Genomic DNA, 11,526 nt, shown 5'->3' with positions numbered 1-11,526 from the left:
ACCGCAGTATTTTGGAGACCTTATCCATTTTACTGACAAGACGTCATCTCTGGAGTAGAGAGCAAGATGTTTGGAACTCAGCAAAAGAAGAAACATCCTCTCACTGTCAACTGTTTATTTTCAGCAAACTTAACATGTGTAAATATTTGTATGAACATAAGATTCAACAACTGAGACATAAACTGAACAAGTTCCACAGACATGTGACGAACAGAAATGGAATAATGTGTCCCTGAACAAAGGGGGGGGGGGGGGGGTCAAAAGTAACAGTCAGTATCTGGTGTGGCCACCAGCTGCATGAAGTACTACATTGCATCTCTTCATGGACTGCATCTGATTTGCCAGTTCTTGCTGTGAGATGTTACCCCACTCTTCCACCAAGGCACCTGCAAGTTCCTGGACATTTTTTTCAACACCTGCTTGGTGGCATCAAGGAACTGGGTGCTGAAGGCATCGCCGTAGGGGGCCAGGGTCTGGGAAGCAGTCTGGGCATACTCATGCAGCTTGTCGAAGCTCTTGGACAGCTTCATCCTGGGGGTACAGAGAGGTGGAGGGTAAAATGAGGGAGAGACCAGAGCAATCCATTGCTATTATGGAAAGAAGGATGAGGGGTTGTAGGGAAGAGAACATGAAGACAGAATAATCTGATAGAAGTTAACTATGAGTGGAGATATTTTTGTCTCTTACTTGTACTCGGCATATTTGGTTCTATCCAAGTGGTCCAGGGATCTTCACATGAGTGACGTACACCATGGCAGCAGCCTTGATGTGCTCGATCTGGGAGGGGAATTGTTCTGCAGGGCTCTGGCCTGGGAGCCTGGTGGGGGAACAACCACATGAGACCTAGGCTAGCTATAGAGTTCAGGCCTCTACACAAAACAATGTACTATGTCATATAACATTAGAGCTAATACTGACCTACTGCCAACAAGAGAGTCAGTGCAAGAGCGACTAACTGTATGGTGAGGGACTGTGAGAGGAGATGAGATAGAAAGGGAGAGGGGGATGGGTCAGATAAAAATATTGAGAAGCAAGCAACTTAACATTCAATGTTTCACACAACCAAAAACATTTGAATCTAACACCAAACATTCATACTCAAACTTTAAGGTACAAAATGCCACTGTTCAACACAATAATAACCTTTAAATTACTTTTGATGAATATGATCCATATTTCAAATGGCAAACATTTATTTCTTACATTTCTTTCCAAGAACCTAGTTTCAATAATAATATCTGCTGTCTTTCAGCAACTTTACGCTTGGTCATTCAATTCCTCCATTTTCCAATGTTGGCTATATCCTATGCTTTCTTTATACGCCCCATACCTCCCTTCGAGAGTCTCAGTGAGGCTGGCTGTGTTACCTGGGGGTGGTGCTGCTCTTTAAGTGAGGCCGATGCACAGCACCAGGCAGCTTTTATAGGTCTCTGAGCAGGTGTGTGTGTGCTGTCTCAGACATGGACCTCCCCCCTTACAACTCAACTGGAGGAGCAAGTTCAAGGGCTAGAAACAAATAGATTTTTTTTTTTTTTTTTACAAAGTACAGTTAGATGAGCAAATAGACAAATATAAGTTTGGACACCTACTTATTCAAGTGTTTTACTATTTTCTACATTGTAGAATAATAGTGAAGACATAAACTATGGAATAACACATGGAATCATGTCGTAACCAAAAAATATATATTTTAGATTCTTCAAAGTAGCCACCTTTGCCTTGATGACAGCATTGCACACTCTTGGAATTCTCTCAACCAGCTTCACCTGGAATGCTTTTCCAACAGTCTTGAAGGAGTTCCCATATATGCTGAGCACTTGTTGGCTGCTTTTCCTTCATTCTGCGGTCCAACTCATCTCAATTGGGTTGAGGTCGGGTGGTTGTGGAAGCCATGTCATCTGATGCAGCACTCCATCTCTCTCCTTCTTGGTCAAATAGCTCTTACACAGCCTGGAGGTGTGTTGGATCGTTGTCCTGTTGAAAAACAAATTATAGTCCCACTAAGCGCAAACCAGATGGGATGGTGTACAGTCGTGGCCAAAAGTTTTGAGAATGACACAAATATTAATTTTCACAAAGTCTGCTGCCTCAGTTTGAATGATGGCAATTTGAATATACTCCAGAATGTTATGAAGAGTGATCAGATGAATTGCAATTAATTGCAAAGTCCCACTTTGCCATGCAAATGAACTGAATCCCCCAAAAACATTTCCACTGCATTTCAGCCATGCCACAAAAGGACCAGCTGACATCATTTCAGTGATTCTCTCGTTAACACAGGTGTGATGGTTGACGAGGACAAGGCTGGAGATCACTCTGTCATGCTGATTGAGTTCGAATAGACTGGAAGCTTCAAAAGGAGGGTGGTGCTTGGAATCATTGTTCTTCCTCTGTCAGCCATGGTTACCTGCAAGGAAACACGTGCCGTCATCATTGCTTTGCACAAAAAGGGCTTCACACGCAAGGATATTGCTGCCAGTAAGATTGCACCTAAATCAACCATTTATCGGATCATCAAGAACTTCAAGGAGAGCGGTTCAATTGTTGTGAAGAAGGCTTCAGGGCGCCCAAGAAAGTCCAGCAAGCACCAGGACCGTCTCCTAAAGTTGATTCAGCTGCGGGATCTGGGCACCACCAGTACAGAGCTAGCTCAAGAATGGCAGCAGGCAGCTGTGAGTGCATCTGCACGCACAGTGAGGCGAAGACTTTTGGAGGATGGCCTGGTGTCAAGAAGTGCAGCAAAGAAGCCACTTCTCTCCAGGAAAAACATCAGTGACAGACTGATATTCTGCAAAAGGTACAGGGATTGGACTGCTGAGGACTGGGGTAAAGTCATTTTCTCTGATGAATCCCCTTTCCAATTGTTTGGGGCATCTGGAAAAAAGCTTGTCCGGAGAAGACAAGGTGAGCGCTACCATCAGTCCTGTGTAATGCCAACAGTAAAGCATCCTGAGACCATTCATGTGTGGGGTTGCTTCTCAGCCAAGGGAGTGGGCTCACTCACAATTTTGCCTAAGAACACAGCCATGAATAAAGAATGGTACCAACACATCCTCCGAGAGCAACTCCTCCCAACCATCCAGGAACAGTTTGGTGACGAACAATGCCTTTTCCAGCATGATGGAGCACCTTGCCATAAGGCAAAAGTGATAACTAAGTGGCTCGGGGAACAAAACATCAATATTTTGGGTCCATGGCCAGGAAACTCCCCAGACCTTAATCCCATTGAGAACTTGTGGTCAATCCTCAAGAGGCGGGTGGACAAACAGAAACCCACAAATTCTGACAAACTCTAAGCATTGATTATGCAAGAATGGGCTGCCATCAGTCAGGATGTGGCCCAAAAGTTAATTGACAGCATGCCATGGCGGATTGCAGAGGTCTTGAAAAAGAAGGGTCAACACTGCAAATATTGACTCTTTGCATCAACTTCATGTAATTGCCAATAAAAGCCTTTGACACTTAAGAAATGCTTGTAATTATACTTCAGTATTCCATAGTAACATCTGACAAAAATATCTAAAGACACTGAGGCAGCAGACTTTTGGAAAATTAATATTTGTGTCATTCTCAAAACTTTTGGCCACGACCGTATAGCTGCAGAATGCTGTGGTAGCCATGATGGTTAAGTGTGCCTTGAATTCTAAATAAATCACTGACAGTGTCACCAGCAAAGCTTCACGGTGAGGACTACACATGCTGAGATCATCCGTTCACCTACTCCATGTCTCACAAAGACACAGCGGCTGGAACCAAAAATCTCATTTTGGACTCATCAGACCAAAGGACAGATTTCCACCGGTCTAATGTCCATTGCTCGTGTTTCTTGGCCAAAGCAAGTCTCTTCTTCTTATTGGTGTTCTTTTAGTTGTTGTTTCTTTGTAGAAATTCGACCATGAAGGCCTGATTCACGCAGTCTCCTCTGAACAGTTAACGTTGAGATGTGTCTGTTACTTGAACTCTGTGAAGCATTTATTTGGGCTGCAATTTCTGAGGCTGGTAAATCTAACGAACTCATCCTCTGCAGCAGAGGTAACTCTGGGTCTTCCTTTCCTGTGGCAGTCCTCATGAGAGCCAGTTTCATCATAGCGCTTGATGGTTTTTGCGACTGTACTTGAAGAAACTTTCAAACTTTCAAAATGTTCCATAATAACTGACCTTCATGTCTTAATAAGGATCGGACCCTTTTTTAAAATGTTCTCCTAAAATGACATACCCAAATCTAACTGCCTGTAGCTCAGGCCCTAAAGCAAGGATATGCATATTCTTGGTACCAAATGTGCCTAATTTGTTTATTAATAACTTTTCATGTTCAAAACTGTGCTCTCCTCAAACAATAGCATGGTATTCTTTCACTGTAATAACTACTGTAAATTGGACAGTGCAGTTAGATTAACAAGAATTTAAGCTTTCTGCCAATATCAGATATGTCTATGTCCCGGGAAATGTTATTGTTACTTACAACCTCATGCTAATCGCATCAGCCTACGTTAGCTCAACCGTCCCACAGGGGACCCCCTAATCCTGAAGAAGTTTTAAAGTAATGATGGACTGTCGTTTCTCTTTGCTTATTTGAGCTGTTCTTGCCATAATATGGACTTGGTCTTTTACCCAACATGGCTATCTTCTGTATACCATCACAACACAACTGATTGGCTCAAATGCATTAAGAAGGAAAGAAATTCCACACATTACATTTTAATAAGGCACACCTGTTATTTGAAATGCATTCCAGGTGACTACCTCATGAAGCTTGTTAAGAGAATGCCAAGAGTGTGCAAAGCTGTCATCAAGGCAAAGGGTAGCTACTTTGAAGAATCTGAAATATAAAAAATATTTTGATTTGTTCAATACTTTTTTGGTTACTACATGATTCCCTATGTGTTATTTCATAGTTTTGATGTCTTTACTATTATTTTACAATGTAGAAAATAGTAAAAATAAAGAAAAACCCTTGAATGAGTAGGTGTGTCCAAACTTTTGACTGGTACTGTACATACATGGGTTACTGGGTTTGCCTGATGTTATGTACTGGAGTTACTATCAATCCTCTGAATGTAAAAGTATTAACATTTTTCTGGAATGGCAGATGACACTTATCTATGTGTTGTTTCTGGCAAGCAAAATCTTAGTACATAAATTGTATACATTAATACTGATATACTTCACGTATGTAACTGGATATATTCAATATCACTAAACATGCCCCAGTGTTGGACGTCATGATAAACAATATTTGTTAGATCCATATACAGCAGGGGTATCAAAAATTTTTGCCCAGGGTGCCACATTCGTTCTTCAACGACGTCCGGAGGGCCGCACTGAATTTATAAAACATTTCCTTGCTGTCAAAATTTGCAAAAAAAGAGTTCTCTATCGTTTAAAAAAAAAATCTCGATGCTCCCTGACTATCTAGCTTTCATTACGTGATTATTAGCGAGCTGGACACAGTCAATGAACTGTATGCATGTAGGTCCATTATAATTTCTACACAGTTTCAATTTGGTTTTAGTCATTTTAAATTATATTGAGTTTGTTTCCCCCAACAACATCAAAAAAGATATATACAGTGCATTTGGAAAGTATTCAGGTCCCTTGACATTTCCCACATTTTGTTACACTACAGCCTTATTCTAAAACATTTTATTTTAATTCCCTCATTAATCTACACACAATGCCCCATAATGACAAAGCGAAAACAGGTTTTTAGACATTTTTGCTAATTCATAAAAAATAAAAAAATAGATGCCTTATTTACATAAGTATTCAGACCCTTTGCTTGGAGACTCAAAATTGAGCTCAGGTGCATCCTGTTTCCATTGATTATCATTGAAATGTTTCTACAACTTGATTGGAGTCCACCTGTGGTATATTCAATCGATAGGTGTGTGCCTTTCCAATTCATGTCCTGTCTATATAAGCTCCCACAGTTGACAGTGCATGTCAGAGCAAAAACCAAGCCATGAGGTCAGAGGAATTGTCCGTAGAGCTCCCAGACAGGATTGTGTGAAGGCACAGTACTGGGGAAGGGTACCAAAACATTTCTGCAGCATTGAATGTCCTCAAGAACACAGTGGCCTCCGTCATTCTTAAATGGAAGAAGTTTGGAACCACCAAGACTCTTCCTAGAACTGTCCGCCCAGCCAAACTGAGTAATCGGGGGAGAAGAGCCTTGGTCAGGGAGGTGACCAAAAACCCGATGGTCATTCTGACAGAGCTCCAGAGTTCCTCTGTGGAGATGGGAGAACCTTCCAGAAGGATAACCATCTCTGCAGCACTCCACCAGTCAGGCCTTTAAGGTAGTGGCCAGACGGAAGCTACTCCTCAGTAAAAGGCACATGAAAGCCCGCTTGGAGTTTGACAAAAGCCACCTAAAGGACTCTCAGACCAAGAGAAACAAGATTCTGTGGTCTGATGAAACGGTGAAGCATGGTGGTGGCAGCATCATGCTGTGGGGAAGTTTTTCAGCGGCAGGGACTGTGAGACTAGTCAGGATCAAGGGAAAGACGAACGGAGAAAAGTACAGAGAGATCCTTGATGAAAACCTGCTCCAGAGCGCTCAGGACCTCAGACTGGGGTGAAGGTTAATGAGAAGGGTGTGCTTGAAAGGATGCACATAACTCTGCAATATTGGGTTGTATTGGGGAGAGTCTCAGTCTTAATTCATTTTCCACACACAGTCGGTGCCTGTATTTAGTTTTCATGCTAGGGAGGGCCGAGAATCCACTCTCACATAGGTACGTGGTTGCAAAGGGCATCAGTGTCTTAACAGCGCGATTTGCCAAGGCAGGATACTCTGAGCGCAGCCCTATCCAGAAATCTGGCAGTGGCTTCTGATTAAATTACATTTTCACAGAACCGCTTGTTACAATTTCAATGAGGCTCTCTTGTTCAGATATCGGTAAGTGGACTGGAGGCAGGGCATGAAAGGGATAACGAATCCAGTTGTTAGTGTCGTCCGTTTCGGGAAAGTACCTGCGTAATTGCACACCCAGCTCACGCAGGTGCTTTGCTATATCACATTTGACATTATCTGTAAGTTTGAGTTCAATGATGGAAAGACTTGTGTGTTGTCCTCGTTATTGCAGACAGTGTCCTGCACATTGAATATAGTTGCAGAGTCCCTGTAATCCTAGATTCAGATCATTCAGGCAGTCACCCAGATAGGCCAGTCGTGTGAGAAACTCGTCATCATGCAAGCAGTCAGACAAGTGATAATTAAATGTAACCTTTATGTAAATAGCAAGTCAACTTTAAGCCCGTCTCTCAATTCAAAAAATGTGTCAATACTTTGCCTCTTGATAACCAGCACGCTGCCCAAGTTAAAGCGTTACATGGTCGCTGCCCATATCATTGCATAATGCAGAAAATACACAAGAGTTCAGGTGCTTTAACAAAGTTAACCATTTTCACTGCAGTGTCCAAAACGTCTTTCAAGCTGTCAGGCATTCCCTTGGCAGCAAGGGCCGTTCGCTGGATGTTGCAGTGTACCCAAGTGGCGTCGGGAGCAACTGCTTGCACGCGCATTACCACTCCACTATGTCTCCCTGTCATGGCTTTTGCGCCATCAGTAGATACCAACACATCTTGACCACCAAAGTCCATTTGATGTCACAAAGCTGTCCAGGACTTAAAAAATATCCTCTCCTGTTGTCCAGAAGAGGATGTCTTCCTTAATTGACCTCCCCATAAACGTAACGGACATCTGCCAGGCCCGCCACATCTGTTGACTCATCCAGCTGTAACGCATAGAATTCACTGGCTTGTATGCAAAGCAGTAATTGTTTCAAAACATCTCCTACCATGTCACTAATGCGTCGTGAAAGTGTTGTTTGATGAAGGCATTGTCTGTGTAATTCTTTTGGCCTTATCCCCCAGCATTGTCCCAGCCATATCCGCGGCAGCAGGAAGAATTAAGTCCTCCACAATAGTATGGGGCTTTCCTGTAATAGCCACTCGGTAGCTCACCATATAAGAAGCTTCTAGCCCCTTCTTATTAATGGTATCTGTTGCTTTTATACGTCTTACTACTCGAAAGTTGTCTTAATTCTCACTCCAAAAAACTCTGGTGGCTTATTTTTCAAATTGGCATGTTTCGTTTCTAAATGTCTGCACAAGAGTGAAGGATTCATAGAGTTGTGAGATAGTACTTTTGCACATATAACACACTGTGGCTGAGGAAAGGCACTACTCCCAATATAAGTGAACCCCAAATCAATGTAGTTCTCATCATATTTGCGCCTATTCGATGGTCCAACGCCCCTGTCTGTTGTTCGGGGCTTTCCCTGGTAAGGGGGCAGTAGCTCTTCGGCTGCATTAGATTCACAACTGTCAGTGTCCATGCTCGCTGGGCTAGCAACAAATGTAGAATTACTGATGCTAGCATTGGATGTGCTCGTGGAAGCAGAACAACTTGTGTCGTCGACAGGTGCAGGTGTAGTACTGGTCGTAGTAGTAGTACTGGTCGTAGTAGTACTACCAGTAGAGCTGATGTGTCTCTGTGGACGCGGCCTTACTTTTCCAAACCATTTATCAATTTTCTAGCAAACGGAATGAGCTGCAGCTACGTTTGGCTACATACGGACCGTTTGTGGAATTCCCGAGGGAGTAACAGTTAATGTGATTGGATGTTAATTATTTGATTAGGCTACCTGTATTTGACATTGTCACTAGACGGTTTAATTTCATTTTTGGCAGTGAAACGAGGCTACTCGGGCGAGAAAAAAAGAAAAAGCACCCAAAATGTATAGCCCTGTTGGAAAATCTAAATGAACTGTTTGAATGTGAATCACATTTTAATTTGGCGTACCCCAGTTTGGGAATAGCCGCTCTAGAGGTTAAATGGGACTCCCGCAAGTTAGTACTGCAGTGACTGAATCACAGATAGGTTATTTTATCATCAAGGTTTGTGATTAGCTAGCCTTTCTTCACACTTACACCTTAAAATCAAGTGAAATGAAGCAACACCACAAATTATGTACATTCATGGTCCTTTATTGGAACACTTAAGCATGTGAGAATAAGCCAAATATAGCGCAGTTTGCACCAAATACAGATACTCACTAACGTTAATTATCTTACAAACACTACCACATCCGCAATACAAGGCCATCTATCCAAGCTTCACATATATGTATTATATACAAATGGGTCACTTCTAAACAGTCATACAACCATAAGCGACACATACTGTACACACTTCTCACCCAAGCCAGTGTTGAAGGTTCTCACACACACACACACACACACACACACACACACACACACACACACACACACACACGAAGAATACGTGTAGAGCTTAAAGGACAATTTAGCTTTTTACAACCAAATACATTTTTTTAAATATATATGGCATGTCCAGACACTTGGTGATTTCACTTGTTTTTGAGAAACTTACCCCAACCAGCGATTCACTTCCTTATCCTCGTTGTACAGTACGGGGGCTCCAAAAAAACGTGAACAAAGGCTCCAAAAACACCCAAATACATCCTTTAAGAAACAGAAAAGCTCTCAGTATAGTGATGCAGGTCTTTAGATGTTGTACACGTGAAACAGACAACTCGAGTGATATCTCTCCGCCCATTCTAGCAGCAGGCTACATGGAGAATGGAACAGCTGGATAGGGGCTTGACGGCTTGAGTTGCACAAAACGGAATATAAAGTTGCACATAAAGTTCAAAAGACCTGCATCACTATAGTGAGAGCGTTTCCGTTTATAAAAGGATGTATTTGGGTGTTTTTGGAGCATTTGTTCAGAGCTCCAGTACTGCACAACGAGGACGAGGAAATTATGGCTGGGGTAAGTTTCTCAAAATCAAGTGAAATCGCAAAAAATAAAAATAAATAAAAAGGGTTTGAACCCTTCTATAAATTTGCCATTTACATCAAAACAGAGATTTGGTTGTAAAAAAAAAAGCTACATTTCCTTAAAGACGGTAGCTAGTAACATGAGAGCAAGAGGACCTCAGAAACCACTTCAGTTCAACTGCACCAGGAAGAGACAAAACAGGGTTGTGACCTGTGGTTGGGTTTTAGTGTAGTAGTAGACTATTAAATCTATGTAATTCTATGTCAGTAGCTTTATCATGATGCTACTGTTTAAGACGTCCTGCGACAATGTCATACGTTAGGAGGCAGGTGGTAGTGCGGACAGGGATGGGTCGGAGTTCTATATACTACACACAAAGAGACAAAATAGGGACAGAAATGAAGAGTAGGCGAGAGACAGAGTAAGCAGGTATTGGAGTCTGTAGGAGAGAGTGTAGTTTCCTATGTGTAAGAAAGGGAGAGAGAGCCGATGTGTGTGTGTGTGTGTGTGTGTGTGTGTGTGTGTGTGTGTGTGTGTGTGTGTGTGTGTGTGTGTGTGTGGCAGAAGGCAGGTATGGGAGGATAGCTGGACTATCCTCCCACGACACAGATTGAGGGAGGGAGGAGAGAGGATTACAGTTGGTACTCGGATGGCGGTTTAGAGCTTTTAAAGAGCTGTTGGTTTAGACTGAGGCATATGGAGCCAACTCAAACGGATTTCTGAGAGGGAACGTATAGGAGTGTTTATTACTGTGCTGTTAAGCTGTGCCCAAGTAGGAAGCTAATTTACATTTCAATTGGCAAAGCTGACATTTTAGAGTCTACTACAGTGTCTGTGTGTGTGTCTCTCTTCTCTCAGAGTCTATGCATGTTTACCATTAGCCTCTCTATACAGCTTGTGCAGGTGTCCGATCTCTCTCTATCCTCTGTTGCTGCTACAGCGTGTACGATGTCTCTGGAAGTATTGTTGTCTCTCTCTCTTTCACTTCTCCACACCGTCAACTCTGTCTCCCTGCACACATGCACATGAACCCATGCACTCCCCCTCCTCTCCTGCAGTTCCAGTTCCACTCATATGAGTGCCCATTCTCTCTGCTTGGCCCAGCAAGTGACATCTTGATCTGACCCCATCTCAATAGACAGGAGCATGCCTCACCTCTGACTACCCCCCCTCCCCACGTTCCCTGTAGAGGTAGAAGTTGCCACAGATCTTGCCCCTAACAACAGACCTAGGACCAAATCAGATCTAGGATATATCTAGGACCAGATCAGATCTAGGAACAGATCAGATCTAGGACCAGATCCTGGATGAGTGGTTTTAGGCAAATTCCAGCTACTCCCCAGCAGAGTGAATGAGTGAGGCATGCCCCTGGCTGTGTGGGTGTGTGGCCCCTGGGTCGTGGCCCTCAGACCAGCGAGGCCCTCTTTTCCTCAGGCGTCTCCTCCAGTATCTGCAGCAGCAGGTCAATGAGGGGCTTGGCGATGGCCCGGTAGCCCGAGGCTGTCAGGTGCAGGAAGTCAAACATGTCCCGGGTGGAGATGGTTCCGTCAGAGTGCACGAAGCCTGCCCCCACATCAAGGAACTGGGTCTGGCCCAGCCGTGGCAGCCAGGAACGCAGGAAGCTGTTCACCGCCACGTTCTTCTCCCGCAGCGGGTTGGGCCACTCGCCCCGTGCCAACAGACCCTGAGACGGACAGACAGGAGGGGTTAGTTAC

The 11,526-nt window shown here is 43.4% G+C and overlaps 1 protein-coding gene and 1 long non-coding RNA gene across 6 annotated transcripts in view; both read right to left on the bottom strand.

Annotated features, from left to right (window-relative positions):
* Positions 1–100: 100 nt before the first annotated feature.
* Positions 101–1,104, bottom strand: LOC145860078 (uncharacterized). Its single transcript, XR_014380173.1, has 2 exons — positions 688–1,104; positions 101–531 (listed from the first exon to the last, which is right to left on the bottom strand). It is a non-coding gene; the product is annotated as an uncharacterized LOC145860078 (long non-coding RNA).
* Positions 1,105–8,973: 7,869 nt separating this feature from the next.
* The window catches only part of LOC106567833 (platelet-activating factor acetylhydrolase IB subunit alpha2), a 31,035-nt gene continuing 28,482 nt past the window's right edge, over positions 8,974–11,526 (bottom strand). For all 5 annotated transcript variants that reach the window (XM_014137605.3, XM_014137607.3, XM_014137604.3 and 2 more), the window contains one exon: positions 8,974–11,495. In XM_014137605.3, the coding sequence (XP_013993080.1) occupies positions 11,217–11,495 (279 nt within the window). In that variant the 3' untranslated portion in view covers positions 8,974–11,216. The remainder of the gene's footprint in view (positions 11,496–11,526) is intronic.

Source organism: Salmo salar, chromosome 13 (assembly GCF_965601325.2).
Source record: "Salmo salar chromosome 13, fSalSal1, whole genome shotgun sequence".
In the NCBI taxonomy this organism is placed as follows: Eukaryota; Metazoa; Chordata; class Actinopteri; order Salmoniformes; family Salmonidae; genus Salmo; species Salmo salar.
The sequence above is the reverse complement of the archived record's forward strand: the minus strand, read 5'-3'. Positions and strand labels throughout refer to the sequence as shown.